At 41.2% G+C, this 20,471-nt stretch overlaps 2 protein-coding genes across 2 annotated transcripts; one reads left to right on the top strand and one right to left on the bottom strand.

Annotated features, from left to right (window-relative positions):
• The first annotated feature begins 7,427 nt into the window (after positions 1-7,427).
• Positions 7,428-16,356, top strand: slc1a5 (solute carrier family 1 member 5). The gene is made up of 8 exons (XM_054613769.1): positions 7,428-8,105; positions 12,023-12,065; positions 12,195-12,263; positions 12,390-12,556; positions 12,735-12,968; positions 13,150-13,344; positions 13,547-13,681; positions 13,857-16,356. The coding sequence occupies exons 1-8, from the start codon at positions 7,579-7,581 to the stop codon at positions 14,086-14,088; spliced, it is 1,602 nt and encodes a 533-aa protein (XP_054469744.1). The 5' UTR covers positions 7,428-7,578; the 3' UTR covers positions 14,089-16,356.
• A 657-nt stretch (positions 16,357-17,013) lies between these two features.
• Positions 17,014-20,417, bottom strand: fkrp (fukutin related protein). Its single transcript, XM_054613894.1, has 2 exons — positions 20,037-20,417; positions 17,014-19,716 (listed from the first exon to the last, which is right to left on the bottom strand). Exon 2 carries the CDS (start codon positions 19,596-19,598, stop codon positions 18,000-18,002), a length of 1,599 nt encoding a protein of 532 aa, XP_054469869.1. The 5' UTR covers positions 19,599-19,716; positions 20,037-20,417; the 3' UTR covers positions 17,014-17,999.
• Between the last annotated feature and the right edge of the window lie 54 nt (positions 20,418-20,471).

Genomic DNA, 20,471 nt, shown 5'->3' with positions numbered 1-20,471 from the left:
GAATAAATCACCATAGTTCATAAAGTATAGCTGCATTAGGTTACTACTGCATCAGCTTATAGTCCCTATTAGGCCAGGCCAATGTTTGATTAGGCAGCAGTTTGCTGTTTAAAATACCCAAAATATGTGGATTGGGGCACTAAGTAATGGGGCAGAGGAAGAAGATAAAACAGACACATTGACTATTAAATCCGAAGGCAAGTACAGTTTGGAGAAGCATTTTAATGCCAGCTCTTCAGATCTGGCAAAAATACATTTGTCAGGTGACAGTAAGAAATTGTGTCAGTGGGAGCAGGAGCAGTTTATCTAACTGACACGGCAGCACTGCGCTTCATCTAATCTACTATTGCAGCTAAGAGCTAGAGCCAACAGGCATTATCGGCTGCAGAAGGGGATTAGGCTGCCATGTGGGTGCACGCACTGAGAGGCAGAGGAGAGAAGAGGCGTAGTGAAATGTATGGGGGATGTACAACGGTGAATCTGGAGATTTTTTTTCCTTTTGCATGGTCACTTTACTCTGTATATCAGTGAAATCCCAGTTAAAACAAGCACAAAGCAAATCTCGCTTTATTACGTGGTAAATGAAAGCTAGTGTTTGTGTAGCAAGACCTTCACTGTATTTTCATTTAATATCCTTTAATAGGGCTGACTACTAAAATTATATTAAACTGAGTCAGCAGTCACCGTCAGGGTCCATTCGTTCTCAATATTGAAGGACTAAAATGCTAGTGGTATTGTTGAGAAAGCTATCTGTGGATGTACTGAGGGATTATGAAGGGTATAAGCTAAAATGAGAAAATATTCCAATTATCAGGGATCGAGGGGCAGGAGGGGAGGAAATAAATAAATATAAAACCTGGCTGACCCGGACCCTGGTTTATTCTATGCAATGCAATAGAATAGAATAAATTCAGCTATTCAGTTTCAATGTAGCTTGCCAACTGTAATTCCCTGATATGATATGTATGTACATATGAACAGTGACATTAAAATTAACCTTGTAACTTTTTTTCCATCAGGGTTTGGCAACAAAATGCAGTTTGTAGTCCCATTTTGCAACAAGAGAAAATACACACACAACCCACCCACCCTCTCTATATGAAGTGTCATCGTTGTTTGTAATTTGGCCAATGACGGTAGTGTCATCTGCAAACTTCACAACAGAATTCTCTTCATGTTGTTTTACAGTTTAAGCATGAGGGGCTGAGCACACAGGGGGGCTCCGGTGTTCAACACCACAGTTGAGGAGGTGTAGTAGCCTATCCGCACTGCCTGCAGTCTGTTTGTGAGGAAGTCTAATAACCAGTTGCAGAGTGAAGTACTTAAGCCCAGAGAGCTTAGTTTACCAATCAGTTAACTAAAACATTAACATCGTCGAGCCACCCACAAACATTTTTTTTCCCTAATGGAAGTTGTTTCAGTTGCCTTGTGTTTAATGAATGGATGAACCGTTGGAATACTATTTGTTTGGGCGGAGCCTAGTCTTTCCTAGCCACATATTCTAGTTGCCCTCTAGTAGCCCCCAATTTCATGGGCAAACTAAAGCAGGGTCTGCAGAGAACACATATTTCTGTGTTCTACAACCTGTAGGCTCTACACACAAAACACCATTCATAACTGGAGCATGTGCACTCTGCACCTGAAGAGAGCAGAAAAATGCCAGTCACCATTAGAAAGAGTTTGCAATGAGTCAGCAATAAAGGAGGGCACTGTTTCGGAGGGATCACTTCATGGCGTTAAACCTTTTAAAACCTCAAAGGTTGGGACTTTCTCTGAAGAGATGTGTTTTATGAGTCTTTCTTGACATATGAGACTTAAAAGAAGTCAGAAAAAGTGGCATGAGAAACAGAACAATTGCGCCTTTTCCCTTAGTTCTTTTTGTTCTTTGGGCTCAGTCCTTATCTGCACAAAGAACACCAGTGAACGAGAACAGAGTAGGAGGTAAAAACCGAGAGTCAGAAAGGGGGTGGGTTGGTGAAAAGAGAAATTCTGAGCTCCTCCATGCCATACAGTATCGTATGACTTCCAAAGCTGGACTGCGGGTAAAGGAGTTCGAAAGGAGGGGTGAGAGCGTGGTGAGAAGGGCGTGTTGATTTCAGCAAATCAGAGCCCTCACTCAGTCAGTCTGGTTTGTACTGCCCAGACCTGAATGTTCCATGCAAATGTCCTATGGAAGATTGTGTTCTGCATGTGTTTTTAGTCCACAGTTTAACCTCCCCCAGGCTCCCCCACCCTGACAAACATGTTTAAGTCAAAGCAGAAGTAGGACAATTAAAGTTTGGATATATCTTAAGAAATACTCACTAAGATGTTTCAGATTTGTTCATAATACAGGATTGTAACTGGCTGACAATACCTGCTTAACAAAGCAAATGACTGGAGTGGTGTTCCAGGGCGTGGCAGTGCTAATGCTAGAAGAGGGAATTGTTTCATGACAATAACAAAGTATGGATGGCATCTTTCTTCTTGTCTGTTTTTCCCAGTTTCAGGACACTGTGTCTACCTAGCCAGCTGACAACACCTTTGTGTTCTTGTGTCCTTGAGTCCTATACATGTGAGGAATGTCACTTGCACCTCACCGATGGGTCTGGCCTAAAGTGAGGCCCTATGTGGGAGGAAAGATTTGATTCACAGGGAGGTGACAATTGAAATGTTTCAGATTCCATTTCCCCAAAAGAGTTATGAATAGAATGAGAACACAGAAGCGGTAACGTCTTGTTACAAGACTTAGCTGTAGTCACGACTATGCAGGTAAGCAATGAGCCTGCGCAGAGGAGAACCAGACCCAGCTGATTGCTCTCCTCTCTGTGTGTTATTGATTGACCTCAGCCTAATGCAGGTCTTTAAATACACACAGTGACGCAAACACGAGCGCATGCACATTCACACAATGTGGTAAAGACATGCATGCACATGAACAGCTTGCATTGTTTTTTATTGTCCTCCTTTAACAGAGGCACGGAGGGAATGCTGATGGCCTTCCGTGTCCGGAGGCAGAGGCAGAGTGTGTTTTGACCAAACTTGACTAAACAGACTGCTATAACCTCCACTATGTAACTCATTCCACCTATTACATGTGGAGAGAGACGGGGGATGTAAAAAGATCAAATTACTAACTGTGAGGAAGGGCAGGGGACAGGAATCATAATTTCTGTTCCTTATTTTTTAACAGAAGCATCCAAGAATGAAGAGGGGATGAGGATTTTCCTATATGATAATTAAATCAAAAGCTTACAAGAATGCAAAATCACACCCAAGATCTCATTACTCCTGTGTTTGCGAGCATACAGTGTTAGCTGCCAAAATCTACCACATTTAAGAGACAACAGACAACATGTGCCAGACACACTTAAAATAAATTACCTATGGGTACAAAACAAACTGTCAGCATTTCACCTTAACCGGGCCTTAGAGCAAAAACAAACCAAAGGAAAACAGTGTTGTGGTGGAAGGGGAGGAGCAGTGCAGGGTTAAACATTTCAAGCTAGAACATTTGAGGCACAAAAACAGCTTTCCAACACACGGTACGGTTCAAACAGGATTTTTATACCAAGATGAGGCATCTTGGTATAAAAAACCTGTTTGAACCGCACCGTGTACAAACTGTGTGGATAATTAACCCTAAAGTGCTTGTGAATGGGGGAGGGTCAGGTGAGAAAGAGTATGTGTCGAGCACATAGACTGTATATAGTCGGGCATGGGGAAGATTAAATAAAGATGCACAGCTATATGAAGCTTTGCACATAACTTGCCCTTTAAGGGCTGACAACAGGCCAATTCAACTGCAGTAATTTAGTTTTGGCAAATTTCAAGCATTCAACCTCTCAATCAACAATGAATGAATCATTAAAAGCGAACAAATTGAGGTATTATTTGTCCCTTTGCCAGAAGGCATAAAGGGACTAACGTTTGATCAGACCCTTAAGATCCAAAGCTTCTCTCTCTCTCTCTCTCTCTCTTCTGTGTATGTGATTGATAAGATTGAAATGAAAACGACAGTAATTAATTTAGATAACAAGATTCTTTACAACGAAGTCATTGTTCATCTATACTTGAAGTCAGTGGTTATGAAAGGCAGTTTGTAACTGACACATGGGGCATGTGAGTCTGATTAGACAGAGTAAATCCGTGAATAATTTCAGGAGGCCCTCCCGGTCACAAAAGGCTCTACGAGATCAGACAGGGTTTAGCTGCCTTCCCTTCACTTCTGGACTACAGGTATAACACTGGTGCTGAATCTAGACATGCTGTGTTGTCATGACTCAGCACATTCATTGTCTGCCATGTTGTTTATGGACACACATTCTTATGATTTTGTGGAAGCATTTTTTGTGAAATTCTTACAAAATACATTGTCCCATGGAGGTGAACCTGCAGTCAGTGAAAGTTTTTTGTTTTTTTTCACAAAACCTTTGTCCTGGTACATGACGGTAGAATTCAGTTACTGGATGGTACTTTAAGCTGCAGTATAAAGTTTCCTTTCTGGCTCCACCTTTCCAGTTTATTCATTGTCTGTCCCCCTGTTTCTCACCTGTTCTCAGGATACCTGAGACAGCTGTGTTTTGTCCAAACCAACATGTTGTTTTTTTCTTCCTGTCTCCTTGTTGCAGAGGTCACATGATGCTTGTGCTGTGTGCCTAGTTAGGTATAATATAAGATTAGATTAGATTGACTTCATTGTTCACCTCAATGGAAATTTGCTTTTGACTCCCCCAAGTACAGCAAGGGTATACAATACACAATGCACAACACACCATTAAAAACATACGCACATACAATATACAAAGGGCGAAAAAAAGGAACAAATTGGTGAAAATGTGAGATTTAACCATGGTCGAATCACTTTTATCTTTGTCACAAGCTTTTGTCCTGTTTTGCTTTGCAGAATACACATTTTTATTTCATGAGTTTCTATGATGGTGCATCAACAAAACCTTTGTATGCCTCAGATGAGTTAGATCACACAAGTCTTCAGCCTCATGCTCTTTGAAGCTGTAGGCAGTGTTTTGATCTGATAATGCTAACATGCTAATGTTAAAGCAGGTGATGTTTATCATGGTCACCATCTTAGAAGCTGAAGCTGCACAGGCTGGGTACAGTGCAAGTGCCCTTCACATATACAGTGAAAAAGACATTCCGTGGTCCGTTAGATTGAGGCAAAGGATTCATACAAATAGAAAATATTAAAAAAATAAATTAAACTGGTTGCCATGAGTGTGCTTATGTCCACAGCATACTCTAGGCTGTTAATATCATTGATGGAATTCTCCTGTCTTTATTATTTTGTTGTATTTGTTCTTGTTTAACTTTAGAAGACCAGTCAAATTTTGACAATTAGCTCTCACTGCAAAAATGTCAGGTCCTCAGCATTTGCAGCTTGTGTGTGTGCATTGTGTGTTTTTATAGATGGGGCCTACTCTAAATAAACTCTCTCGCCTCTTATGAGCCTGTGGGTTTAGCTATTGACGTTGTCCTTTCTCACAGAGTAAAGCACTATTTCACAGAATCGCAGCGAAATCACTCACACAGTCAGAGGGAACAAAGAACAAGCTTGAGATAACAAACTGAGCACTGAGAGGACATCTTTCTATCAGCCTGAGTCATATTCCTGTGGGGTTTATTTGGTGTTAAAGGTGCTCTTCCCACAAATTTCTACTGAGGGGCATTGTTTTAAAAGGGCTTGGAATGTTGTTGGAGTGTAAGATAACCCCAGACTTTCTTGGACCCTTACAAACACATTATAAGCTATCAGACTGTAGTCCTCACTGTTTCAGACAATGCGAGTCTGTCTCTTTTTAAAGTTTGATACACACCTTGCCAAAAACTGCAGGATGGTTATCCTAGAAATGATTTCTCGAAAACTTGATACAGCTCTTTGACTGTTCCCAAAATTTCACTGTCACTTACTTTCATTCTTATTTTTTGCACCACTCATCCCTGTGAATATCAGAATGAAAGGAGAAGGATGTGGATGTTAGCTCTCTAATGATTGGGTAAGACACAGTGCAGTTCAAGTTAAAAAACCTTGTTCCTCAATTTTAATTATTTGTCATTTAAATTATGTTTAATTCGATTACGTTTATTGCTGTGCTTGTGGTTCCACGTGCACTTCCCTTTGATGGTATAACTACAACAATAATTGTTTTCTTTGCTGAATTGGTACTTGGGAGGAGAGCTAATAAACACAAAGAGGAGGGAGGTCTCATCAAAGTCCAGTGGCAGGCTCCTCTCAGACAGCTGTATAGGCAAAGCCTCTGCTCCTCAGCTAATGCAGCCAAGTTTAACTGCTACTCTTAAAAAGGAAGTAGCAGATTGATTTAAATATCATACATTTTACTCACTTTGAACATTTTCTAAATTATTTTTCAGCTTCATGATTTGCATAAATGATCAAGGGAATTGGCATGCTGTCATGCTTTTCACTCTACGGTGCAATACTTTGTTTGAAGTTAGTTTCAGGTAGCTAGTTTCAGGTAGCTAGTTTCAGGTTAGTTTACATCAAGCAAAAAAATATATTGGCTTAACACTGAGTGAATTAGTGAGTGGGTGGTCACCTCTGTGTCTGTTCACGGCTAATCTTGTATTCTGCTGCAGCAAACTGTATTGGGGTACATGGGGACACGTTCCGTTAGAACTTTTGTCTGAAAAGTCTCAAACTACAGTATATTCATTATATTCTATCAGTAATTTTGCTCAGAACATCTGTTGTTCTAGATGTACTAAAACTCCTGCAAAATACAGGCAAAAATACACATGATAATTCCCTGAGGAGATGGCTGAGGCAGTGTAACATAACTTTGTAGTCTCAGAGAATACTAATGCATTGTCCCTTGATTTAGCCCTCAATAAACTGAATGTGAATTTCTAAAATTGTATTTGATTTCTGATGAAAATTTAACCATACCTACAAGCTATACATTATAAATTGTGACAGCTAAACTTGTATTTAGTAAATGATGTACAGTAATTGTTGTGTTTGTGTCAAATTCCAAGACACCAGAAATATTTGGTGAAACGAAATTTGTCAGAAAAGAACCATTTACATGATGTAAAATGACTTCTTTCCAAACGTTACAAATAAAATCTGCCACACAAAGGATGAAACCCAAATGTATATTTAACCAGACATTAAATCTTCATATATTTAGAACTCGAGTAGAGTCTAAAATAAATCCTACATCATAACCAACAACGCCTTCTTGTAATGGTGAACGTCTCTATTGCCTTACCTTCAACATATAGTCCTTGTTAATTTAAAAAGGGATGAACGCGACATTTACATATGAATGCGACCTTAAATACCATATAAATACAACGCATACAAGCATTTTATTTTAATGTATGTAATGGAACATTTAAATAATTGAGAACTGCCATTTCCTCTTTATTAACCACGCCCAGCTCTGCGTCACGGTGGGGCTGGTCTTCCCGGATAAGTAGCACAAGCTTTGAAACGAACGAACATCTTGCGTCAGTTCAAGAAAAGCCGGCAGTATACTGCTAGTAATAGTTTGACAACTATTCGTGCGCTTCGGATCATTTACAGGGTAACTTTAAACGCGCATACAGGCTGAGAAGATGGACATGGAGGAAGGGAAGGCATCCAACGGAGAGACGCGCCTCGCTGAGCCCATGGCCAACGGAATGAACGGCCCCAACAAGGGCAACCCCGAGCCGCTGCCCCAGCGGGTGAGGAGGATAGTGATGGCCAACCTGCTGGTGATTCTCACCGTGGCCGGGGTCATCGTCGGCGTTTTTATCGGACTTGGTGTGCGCAACGCGGAGCTGAGCAGGACCCAGATGATCTATATCGGCTTCCCCGGGGAGCTGCTCATCCGGCTGCTGAAGATGATTATCATCCCGCTGGTGGTGTGCAGTCTGGTGTCCGGGGCGGCCAGCATCGACCCCAAAGCCCTGGGCAAACTCGGCGGCTGGGCTATGCTCTTCTTCCTGGTCACCACATTAATTGCCTCGTCCATCGGGGTTATTATGGCTTTCATAATAGTCCCCGGGTCGGGGTCGATAGCCAAACCCCAGGTCCAAGGCTTGGGCGACGACGTGCCTGCCGCTAAAGAAGTGGTAGACTCCTTCTTAGATTTGATCAGGTGAGTGAAACCCACCCCCCCCCCCCCCCCATCGCTATACCTCACCTGCTGCCCCCCCCCCACACACACACTCTTTAAAAGTAGCGTCAGTTTAATTGTGATGTAGGATCATGAATAAATGTAACGTTAATCTAAGGGTTGTTCATCAACGCGTCTCTAGGGACACAAGTTAGGCGTCAAATTAAATAAAGCCAGTAGTTCTCCTTTTAAAGATACAAAACCCACTTTACCTTATGTCCAGTTAGGTGTTTTTTGTTTTTTTTTTTCTTAAGAGAAAATGGGAAATAAGTCTCACCGACCACTGGACAGTGACAGCTAGATTAGACGTGTAGTTATTTGCAATGTAATTTCAACAAACAGTTGCATCAGCTCAGCCGGGACTGGTCTTAAAATGGTCCTTTTTTTTTTTTTTTTTTAAACTACGGTTATTCCCACAGAAGAAATATTCTTATTTTACTAGTTTTTTTTTTTTTTTTTATTCCACATTCTATCTTTATAGAATGTGGAATAAAAAATAAATAAATATATATATAATATATATAATATCGCCACGTGGAGGAACTACCTCCGTGCGTAAATGACACATTTGACACCACTCTGAGCTGTGTGGTGAAGCGCTTCCTGTCGGTGCTTCCCCGTTTGTTATAATACAAATCGAAAAAAAAAAGCTCTGCTCTTCTAATTTTAACGATGACTTCAGAGGATGTTGATTTCCATGACTTCAGAGGATGTTGATTTCCATGAGTTTACTAACGATGTAGTTTTTGCTTAGACAATAAAGACAAAAGCTTATGTACTGACAGACACGTGGCAAGAGAAATGTTGTCTAACATTCCCACTGACGTCAGAAGGCTCAGAGACCTTTGCCCAGCTGTCTTAAATTTGGTGGTCTTTTTTTTTTTTTTTTGGCTTTGAGATCAGAATGTTCCCGTTCTTCCCCTCACTGCTCTAAACATGTCTATTTAGGAATCGGTTGCTCACAATATTTATTTATTTTCCATTAATGTGTCACATTCATGAGACTTCTTCTTGAGTAACGTGCCACCTCTTACTCTGAGGAATAAAGCTAAGCAACACTTAAATAGTGAGATGTCAACTTCTTCAGACACATTATCATGTCTTGAATGTGAAGTAAAACATGTTACATTAGGTAGGTGGTTTTCTATTTTACACTATTTTAGGCTGTGGCACATGAGGTAACATGCCGAGGTGTCCTTGAGCAAGACACCTAACCCCAAGTTGCTCCCCGGGCGCTTCATTGCAGCCCACTGCTCCTCCAGGATGGGTTAAATGCAGAGAAATAATTTCCCCATTGTGGGACTAATAAAGGCTTAATTCATTATTTACCCCAAAACAGATAGAGATGGCTTTGCTTATCTGAGTCAACAGCTGTTCATTAGATTAGTGTACTACAAGGTTAAAGTGTCTTTCACCTCAACCTTTTGTAAATACATTGCAACACATGGAGCACAGCTGAAGAGGCCTGTCATGCTTTCCTTTCGTGGCTTCTATTTAGTACAAACCTACTGAGTTTTGTGAGAATATGTGGTAATACATTTTTATTGAGGGATATGAATTTACCACGATGCTTCACTTTAACAGAAAGTGACTGTTCGCATACAGTCTTTATACACTTGGGGCTCTATTGCATAATCTTGTCTGGTTTGTATTAGCATTCTTTAAAGTTTCCCATGAGTTATGGAATTAAGTATTACGAGAACAGACCTTCCACCCTCTATCCTCCTCCAGCAGTGTGACCTAGCCCTGGCAACACCTCCTAAAAATCTCTGTCATTGTCTTAACACTGAGTGAATTAGACCCCATGTCAGCCCAGGGATGCATGTGATGGGTTAAACTCTTGACTCGAGCCACTCCTACACATCCTTATTGACATTTCCTTTCTCCTACCTTTTGTTTGGTTTCCCACTTTAAACCATATGGCCTACAGGAGACTGCTATCAGTCAGTGTTGTATAACATTTAATACTGATTGTGTGGCACAATCTATTTCTCAAAAGAGGTTCACCTGTTGCTGCTTTTATCCCAAGTACTTCAGGCACTGATGGGTTGGTGGACTGTATTTAAACCTTAACTTTGAGTATTTTTTCACCCTGTGAATCCAAGCCCAACATAGGCTACATGATTCTAATTAGATTTCTAAAAACAGCATGTTTACATAAGCTACTTACGTTTCAGACTTATCTTATTTTACATTTTTAAAGAATGCCTAGTCAGTATTGCTGTCCATGAAAATATTTTTCTCACTGAAAAAGAGACAAAGTTATACAAAACTGTTCATCAGAGAGCCCAAAGGGAGGCTCAATATTTTGATGGCATCACAAAATCAGCAGCCTTACAGGAAAGAAACACACCCACCTAATGGCATTCCACAGTATGTGGAATGTTGTCATACCACTCCATTCATTATATTAACTGGGCCTGACAATAGTCAGGTTCAGTTAATATACAATGCAAAACATCACATGTTTGTCTCAGAGGGTTTTACAAATCTGTACAGTGTATGAGATCATCTTCTTGACACTTGATTATGATAAAGGAAAAACTCCCAAATGCTAAAATGAATAAAACCTTTGAACATACCATATATTAAGCATACCATGCAGATTTAATAGGAACCTGTACAAGGATGTTGACTAGCTGGTGTGTTTTAGAGAGTGATGTGTTGGTGAAACCTTTGTGGATGTCAGTGAATACCCCAAGAGTTTACATGAATATTGTCTTTCGTTAGAACTGGGTTTTATACCTGTACCAGGAATGAGGTAGCAACAGCAAAAAAAACAAGGAAGTGGAAGTCGATCCATCGAGGTTTCAGCTCGGCATTTTCATGCAAAACATTATTGTGTTGCTGTTTCCATGTCAAAGTTCGGAGCCTTTTGACATGCATATACATCCAGTGATGATATGTTGAGTAGGCTCCAGTCTAGCACTGTGACTAGATAGTTCGTATAGTTTTATCACGTGAAGCTGTTCTAACATCTATATGATACTTAATTGACACATAATGCAATAGCGTACTTGTTTACACACCAGTAAGATGAATGAAATTGAGTAATGTAAATCCATTTGAATATCCAAATGAAGTCTAATATTGTCTTGAAAGCCTTTTTGTCATGTCTTTGCAGCACAACCAGAACTCAGCTTCTGTTTCATATTGCCCTGTCACATAGTCACATCACATGATGTTTAATTCTTATGTATTACGGTTCCAATATAAGGGAATGAATAGTTGTAAAGAGCTTGTAAAGTTAATGCCTTATTACTATAAATCCATTACATATGAGCATATCAGCGACACATGGGTTAATGAGTTCTATACAGATTTAATATACAGCTGGAACTATGTACCAACGTGTGTTTGTGTGTGTGTGTGTGTGTGTGTGTGTGTGTGTGTATTTGTTAGCAGAGAATGAATGACATACCAGCATTTAGCAGTTAGGCAGAGTGGATAAAAGGGGATTAAAAGTTAAGTTCTTTCAGCTCTTTCCACATGATCAATCTTGTGATTCCATCTGTATAAACTATCACTGATGTCCAGAGGGTAAAGCCGGCGTCTCTGAATAAGAAAGAACGAACAAACTAGTATCTTTCAAAAGGGAGGCTATATATATTCCTACTATAAAGTAGGATGATGCTTTCTAGTTGATACAAACTCTTTCATTTGGACCAAAATTTCAGACTTCATAGGAAATAGTTTTGAACTAAACAGAGGTTAGTTTGTGGCTTTACAATGTGTTTGCCTTGCAGCAAATGTGTCCTTGCTCTATGTGTCATTTATATAACTGGTCAGGGTTGTTTGAGCAGATACATAAACTATTTTAATTTTCCAAAGTATCCGTTACACACTGAGCACAGGAATTGAAAGTGTTGTTGAGTTGGGTTTTTTTTCTCTCTCCACAGAAACATCTTTCCTTCCAACCTGGTGTCTGCTGCCTTTCAGTCTGTAAGTACTGCACTTCGATTTTTATATTTTCACATAATTATGATTTGAAATTATACAAAGGAAATATTTAGATAAGATGACTGAGAGAAACAAACTCACTAACTGGACAACACTTTCTTTCCCATCCAGTATGCAACCAGTTACAAGCTGGTTACCAAGAATGGCACGGATGGAAACCTCAGTGTCACAGTGGAGAAGGTGAGCAGAGTAATGGCCTAGTTGTCCACATAAAACAGACAACAAATACACTAAGTAACACGTGTCTCTAGAAGGATGGCTGGCGTGGCTCTGTGTGTCCTGATTGTGCTTTTCATGTGTCTCTAGGTGCCGTTTGGAACAGACCAGGATGGCATGAATATTCTTGGTCTGGTAGTGTTTGCCATTGTGTTTGGTGTGGCTTTGAGGAAGCTGGGAGAGGAAGGAGAGATCCTCATTAAGTTCTTCAACTCCTTTAACGAGGCCACCATGGTGCTGGTCTCTTGGATCATGTGGTAAGAAAGACCTGCATGTTTCTGTGTTGGAAGGGATTAGGATGAAATGAGTATGGAGCTCTGGGTTAAATGCGTTTGATGACTGAATATGAGAGGCTTTTTTCTTTTTGCCATGTTCCAGAACCGTAATTATCTAATGATATCCCTGCTCTTTCTTGCTCTCCCTGACCCTCTACAGGTATGCCCCTCTTGGTATCATGTTCCTTGTAGCTGGCAAGATTGTTGAAATGGAGGATGTTGGCACATTATTTGCCAGTCTAGGAAAATATATAGCCTGCTGTGTAATCGGACACGCCATCCATGGCCTTCTGGTGCTGCCTGCCATCTACTTCGTCATTACAAGGAAGAACCCATACACCTTTCTCTGGGGGATATTCACAGCTCTGGCAACGGCCTTTGGAACAAGCTCAAGGTAATAAACTCACTGCTTCCTCACTTCTCCGACTCCACGCACACGCACACGCACACGCACTTGTTTGTTCTGTCTGGTCGTTAGATTGTTAGATATCTAATATTGAGGATGTCCTGTTCGGAACAGGACATGCACATACCTCTCGCCTTCATACACTCACACGTTCCTTGTTTTTTCTTAGCTCTGCCACTCTGCCCCTGATGATGAAGTGTGTGGAGGAAAATAACGGCGTATCCAAGCACATCAGCCGTTTCATCCTGCCCATCGGAGCGACAGTCAACATGGATGGAGCTGCGCTCTTCCAGTGTGTGGCGTCAGTTTTCATCGCTCAGCTGAACAACTATTCCCTCAACTTCATCCAAGTCATTACCATCCTGTAAGTCCTAAAGCCACTGAAACACGTCCACAGTTAGACAGCTGGATAGAATACTATTTCAAATTGTACAATTCCCACACTTAACATGTTCTTCGAGGCAGATGTAGTATGTAAAAAAAACTGTATGTGTGAAAGTGCTGTGTAAAATTGAACCTGCTCTATCAGAGTCTAACTTATATCATCTTCCCTCCTAATGTGTTAGTGTGACAGCTACAGCATCCAGTGTTGGAGCTGCGGGTATACCTGCTGGTGGTGTGTTGACCTTAGCCATCATCCTGGAGGCGGTGGGACTGCCCACCAATGACATCTCTCTAATCCTGGCTGTTGACTGGCTTGTGTGAGTACAAAACCTTTTGTATTTTATGTAAACATTGAGCACCTTCGCCAAGCAACTGTTTTGACGTACTCTACATAATATAATCTGTATTTACTATGCTCTCTGACGACATTGCTGTCTGAGACAATAATATTAAAACCGCTTTCCATCCATTCTGTCTTTTACATTTTTTTAGTGACCGGACATGCACAGTGCTGAATGTAGAGGGCGATGCCTTTGGAGCCGGTCTCTTGCAGAACTATGTGGACCGTACGTCCAAACGAGAAGAGGGAGCAGAGCTGAGCGAGGTCCGGCTGGAGGGAAACACATCAGCTGCTGCCCCTGAGCACTCACCGCTTATTGAGAAGCGAAGTGAGAAGGGCGGTGCTAAGAAGTCTCCGTCTGGGGAAAAAGAGTCTATCATGTAATCCAGCTGCTGACACGCTCACTTATTTTAACCCCCCCCCTGACTTTTTCTTCCTTTTGAGGGACAGTGTACATTGGTCTGGCTACTAATGTTTCATTTGATCAGTCCTCATCAATTTTAAAGTCAGACTTTTATCATGTGACCAGGTTGTAAAAATCAAATGTTCCCCAATATAATGTATTCATCTACTGGGAAGTCGAGAGGCTGGACCAGTGACCATCTGCCAATTGTCGGCAATGGCAGATCTCATGTTACAAATAGAAGAAAAGTTTTGTGGATGTATTTACCTATTGGCCACCTGGTTCCAAATTATAATGAACTGGTATTTACCATTGCGTCAACTTCCTGGTGGAACACATGGAAATGTCCGGCTTTAAAAGCTGAGGAGGACCACGCACAGCTTGCAGCACCCGGTCTGTCAAGACAGAGTTTTCATATTCTCCAACTGGAATACCTTTTTTTACAATGATTTTTTAGTTTTTTGGTTGTGTTCAAATTTCAATCTTCCAGTACAAAACAATATTTATATTTGTTGCGAAATGTATCATCTTAATACTTTGTATATGAACATGAATTGTTTGTGTGTTTTATTATACACACGGCCACTTTCATGCAGATTGTATCCAACATATTTATACTATGTATTTGACACATCATAAGTAAAGCACATGGAACACTAGTTTAAATATATTCCATACTCTGCATGTAAATGATTATGTCTGTATGACAAAAGGCACAAACATGTGTTTTACTTATATCCACACAATAACTGCCCAGAGCTAAAGAAATGGGACTCTCATGCTTGGACACCGATTGACCTCGGAGCCTTTTTGCCTTTTCTAATGGACATCATGCGACAGAAGGCAACACAACCTCAGGTTTAGCTATGGCTTGAAGACTGTCCTTAATATTCTGAGACCAAAAATCGCACCAACTCAGCAAAAAGGCAGAAGACCTTTAACTTCTGATGACATTGAATGACATTTCCAAGGAGATATGCTTACATTTGACTCATGCTATCGCTCTGTGTAGGTACCAGCATCTTAAGGCACAAATGGGCTTTAAAGCACAGTCTGTAACAAGGATGTGTTTGTTGTATACAGTGTAGAGTGATTTCATATGATGTGTAAGTAACAAAAGTACTTCCGCTACAAGGATGCCTAAATGTTGACAGAACACCAGCAGTGGACTGCTGGCTCGTTTTGGCTGAGGACTGAAACCTGAAGGATTTAATTGAAAGTAAGCATGTCTCTACTTAAACCTATTTGTGTGGATGTGATGGCCATAACACTATAAATACTAGTTTTGGGCTTTAGGCCTCCTTGTATGTCATTGGTGATGCCTAAGATAATTATTTGTTCAAATCATATTTATTTCCATAATTAAAATCCAAAGACATTTAAGACAATGTTTGGATATTTTAGTAACTCCACATTTTATTTTATTTTATTTTTGCCAGCTTCATATCTTCTATATAGCCAGTTGGTGATAGTTGTCATGTTTTATGTTCATTTTTACGTTATATTTTATTGTGAGTTAGAGTCTAGACTGTTGCTTCCATCTGGTGACTCTTTTGGAGTTTTGCTTTTGCAGTTTGGCTGCAGATGTTTAAGGCTTTGTGGTGTAGCCTTGATGGTATGAGTTGTGTTGACGGGACACTAGAGTGATACTATTTGCAAAGCAACATGCATATATGCAATATATATCTATATAGATATATATGTGTGTGTGTGCAACACATGCTATGTATGATTAACTACAGTTGCACTATTGAATGTTTATCTCTTCCATCCATATAATCTTTCACAGATCAGAGCTCTACCAAATGACTGGGGTTTATTTTGCGAATCTTGTATGAAAAAGAAAAAATCACAAATCTGTATTCTTACAAGCTTTTATATGGTACTAGTTTTGTAATACTTCCCATGGTGATCACTATGAAATCATGGCAGGCCTGAGCCCTCATCATATCGACAGTCTTATGTCATCAGTGTGCTAAAATGTTAACCATTGCCTCAAAACTTTTTTGGCTTCAGTTTCCACTTAATTCTTTTTTTTTTTGTTGGAAGGTTGTAAAGATGTAATCATCCTTTGAGATATTTCATCTGATGGTTGTTTGTCTAGCTCGAGCATAGTATGTGTCGAGTGTCGTGTGTGTGTGCACGTTTCTTGTAATGCTGTTACAATTTGGGTATGTTTCAAAAACCTTTCCCGGTTAGTCTGAATTTACTGTCCTTAGGGTTTAAACAATAAAGGCATTTTTTTATTATTTTGCTGTATCTCTTGGCTATTTCTTGGAAACTGTGTTTTGTTTGTTTAAACCCGAGCTGCAAGCACTACAGCTAGTCAAGCATAAAAACAAACGCTTGTGGCTGCATGTTAAAATTCCAAAGCTACGTTATGTCACAGTCGGTCACCTCCAAATGTCGTACTGTAGCAGCAGGCAAGAGGTTAAACGTATTTAAAATGCACTGAGAGCCTTTGTTTTTGCATCCAAAAATAACCACACAGTCTCTCAGGGGTATAGATGCTTATCTAAAAAATACAATATGTGCAGCAAGAATAGGTTAAAGACAGCTATTTTGAAAGAGTTGCCTCTTCTTGTGTAGGATTAGGAAGCTAGTTTACAGTACAAAACCAGTCTGACGAAAAAGCGAGCTGCATTCCTTTTTGTCCTGCCATTAAATCCTCCACCCCCCTGGGCTCCTGCCAGATGGTTAAAAAAAACTCCCATAATGCAGTACTGTGAACACTACTTAGGAGTTACAAACCCCATGGAATAATTAGGTTTGTGGTGCCACCTAGTGTTAAAAAATAAATACTACCAATCTTGCACAATCTTGCACATTCACTGTATTTGCAACGGATATGCCAACAATCCTCAAAAACATAAATTAATAAAATAACAAATCTGTAACAACTCCTTTATTTTAACAGTTCATGAATCGGAGTGACAACTTGATACATCACACACAAAAGTAACACCAAGGGAACGTGTTGAACCCAGAGAGGCTGATGCGTTTGTATGTGCAACTTCTCTTCTTGATTATGTTTCATTGATTAATCTACTGGATTGAAATTCCATTTCAGTTAATACATAGTTGGTGCTCAGTAGTAACACACATAGTTGAGCTAAGAGTTAATATTAATTAAAAAAGTTTTATGTTTTTTAACCTAATACCAAGGCCTGATTGAGGAACATCATCAAAAAAATTTCTTCTCAATATGCCATGAATGACAGCGTTTCTCATTTCACCACATTGAGATTTACTCACCCTGCTACAGCTGTCATGTACCAAATGGCATCGATATACAGTGATATTCATTCATAAACTGAAAGAAACAGTGCAAATCAAAGTAACACAAATAATAAAACACCTGTTTGTGCAAAACTGCCAAAAATGTGTCCAAAACCTTAAATCCTTATTAAGATAATGTACACTGCAGCTTTCAAAATATAACAATATAAATATAATTTAAAAGCATTTACCATCTTTACAGCATTCATATGTACACTTTACTGTACAACACGTACAGATATAGTACACCATGTAGTAAAACCATTCCTTGCCTCTTTTAGATATGCCTGATGTAATTACTAGTGTACGTATTTAAATCTTTCAAGCGTTCATGCCCATTGCAAACAAAATCTCACCCCTCTGACAAAGAATAAAAAGGCAGTCCAAGGTAAGGCATCAAAATACTGATAATAGAAAAAAATTTGACCAGCATGAGATTAAACTGGTGATATAGCTGTGGTAAAATGTACATCTATTGCAGTCATTTTTGCACAGTATCAGTTTTCACCCATCATCTTTTAGGCAGTTTAAAAAAAGTTGAGGCAAATTTTTTTGTGTTGTTATGTAAACAGATACAACATTAAAAGGGCTTCCGACTCTCTATCTCCATCTCTCATAATTTGCTTCTGTCCAGCCTCTTTTTTGAGGGGTTGGGATACTGGGGGTTCTCAATTACCCCCTCTCCAAACTTGAGCTCCAAGAAGCCTCGGTGGTTGTTGGGGCTGTAGGCAGTGATGCCTGCAAAAGACATGGGTACCAGGGGCTGCAGGAAGTGCTCTGGGAACTCCACGTCTTGTTTGTGCTCTGTCCATGTGTCTTTGGTCATGACGCCATTACGCGGATAGAATGGCCACAGGTCAACATGTAGGTGGTTGGCCTCGCTGTACTGGACTCTGTAGAAGTCTCCTTCCACGGCACGCTCCCAGACATAGCCGTTAGCATCCACAAGAGAGCCAGAGTCCAGGTTCTTCAAGTGATCACAGTTGGGTATATCCTCCAGGTAGATGCCCAGGTCCACATCATAATCCCACGGGATGATGTCCTGATGCCGGACTGCGCCCAGCAGGGTCCCCCCCTCTAGCCAATAGCGCACACCTGAGGCTTCCAGGATGTTGATAACATACTTGGTGGTTTCCCTGAGAGCACGCAGACAGCAGGGAGGTGTCCAGCGATCCAGATAAAGGTAGTCTGGAGTGTCATCCTGCACAGTGCCAAAGCAGCGAGGCGTCTCTTTACTGCAGCCATACCACTGTTCCTTCCCATCAGGCAGCAGGAGACGCTTCAGACCAAAGCTCCTCATGAGCTTCCCGGTGGCTTCCTTCAGTCGAGTGTCGGCCTTCCACTGGTTGTGAGCGGAGCTGAAGAGGGGCCGATGGTTTGCGGCGAAACAGGGGCCCTCCAGAAGCTTGACCTTCCAGCCTCTCAAGGCAGTCTGGACGAAGAGTGAGGAGAAGAGAGGCCGCCCCAGGGGGACAGAGAGATTAAAAAGGTCCTCAGTGCGAATGAGGACTACTGCATCTCCTTGTAAAGCTGAACACACGCTACCGCTGCTCCCAGATGCAGCCGGTGAGTAGGTGGCTGTCCACTCTCTGAGGTTCACCCGCAGGTGGAGACACTGCACGGCAGATCGAGCCAACACGGGTGCAGATACCAGCCTCACAGGCCCCCCACCCTCACCTTCCAACTCCCTGATCAGCCTCTCGATAGCCCGAGGTTGTTCCAACTCCACCCCATCAGGCACCAGCAGCACAAACTCCGTCTGGACATGGAACTCAGGTCTGTGAGCCTGTGGTGGCTGGTCCGGGCTGGGGGCCAGGACTAAAAGGCGGGCCCCCTCTGGAAGCACCAGGGGAGGGTACGGAGACGTGTCCGCCACAGCCAGGAAGGGAAGCTCAGGTCTCTGGTGGAGGAAGGAGTTGGCAACATCCCCAACATAATTCTCAAAGTTTTCAAACTCCCTAAGAAGAACAGTTACACGTGGGCCACGACTGTGTCCCTCACCTCCAACCACTCCAGGCTCACCGCCAGCTCCCACAGGTACCCCGAGGCCTCCGCCCAGACCGGAGGCCGGAAGGGAAGCCCTCCTCGTGCCCCTGCCAAGCTCCTTCCTCTTGTCCATCATTTGCTGCTGAGCCCGGGACACATAGTAAAGAATGAGGAGGTTGAGGACAATGGCACCAGTTAACAGGCCTTGGCAGAGACTGATACGCATGGCAACTGATGTTTACGTTCCAGTTTCTCTCAGGAGAAGAAGCTTCAGTTAAGAAATCCAGTGGTGGGTCTTATGTCCCCATTAGTGAAATAGTAGAGGAACTAGAGTGGAAGACAACCTGTGAAAGGCAGGAAGAAGAAAAAAATGAAGTGATTTTGTTATGCTTTTAATCCCACAGATGTATATGTTCATAGCAACTGTATGAAGATTACTTGACTGTATAGTACAAACTCATGATCTTTTAATATGACACACAAGACTACTCTGATTTGAAATAGTAGCAGTGGAGACATTATCAGTTACTTTAAATGTAAAACTAGGACAATTGCAATTCAGCTCAATGCAAGGTTTCCTTTTCTAAATAAATACATCTATGGTTAGCTGCATTATCAATCAATAAAACCAGGCTGGTAAAAAAAATTCACGACCACAACTCACCTTCATTTGGATGCATCTATTTTATTTTTTACAAGGCAATTATTTGCAGCTCATCACATCGTGCATTAGCCATGTTACAGGAGGCATAAGGCAACGTCAAGCCCATTAACCTTGCTGTAATATAGGGTGTTTGGTTTTCATGGTGGTCCATCTCAGCCAGCTCTGGTAGCAAAGGAGCGAACCTGGGTGAAACGTTTGCAGCAAACACGGAGATCAATCTGCATTGTTAGCGGTTGTGCGGTCGTGGTGGAAATCAAGTCCCCAACATTTAAAGACGAAACTCACAGTGCACTGAGATGGCTTCAGAATATTCCATTACTGTGGAGTTTAACTCATGCTCAACCATGAAACCCAGCTGCACAAATGCACCATTAAGCTATTGCGTTTGCCACGACTTCCGGCTTGAATCCTTCAGAATAAAAGGGGGTATATTAG

The sequence above is a fragment of the Anoplopoma fimbria genome, chromosome 1 (genome assembly GCF_027596085.1).
Source record: "Anoplopoma fimbria isolate UVic2021 breed Golden Eagle Sablefish chromosome 1, Afim_UVic_2022, whole genome shotgun sequence".
NCBI lineage: Eukaryota > Metazoa > Chordata > Actinopteri > Perciformes > Anoplopomatidae > Anoplopoma > Anoplopoma fimbria.
This window is presented reverse-complemented; position numbering and strand designations above follow the sequence as displayed.

What these genes read in the sequence shown, in the direction of transcription:
- slc1a5 (XM_054613769.1), top strand. Translation starts at nt 7,579, where the DNA reads ATGGACATGGAGGAAGGGAAGGCATCCAACGGAGAGACGCGCCTCGCT. An exon ending in TCCTTCTTAGATTTGATCAG is followed by an intron (nt 8,106 to 12,022) that starts GTGAGTGAAACC and finishes CTCTCTCCACAG; the next exon opens with AAACATCTTTCCTTCCAACC. An exon ending in TCAGTGTCACAGTGGAGAAG is followed by an intron (nt 12,264 to 12,389) that starts GTGAGCAGAGTA and finishes ATGTGTCTCTAG; the next exon opens with GTGCCGTTTGGAACAGACCA.
- fkrp (XM_054613894.1), bottom strand. Translation starts at nt 19,598, where the DNA reads ATGCGTATCAGTCTCTGCCAAGGCCTGTTAACTGGTGCCATTGTCCTC.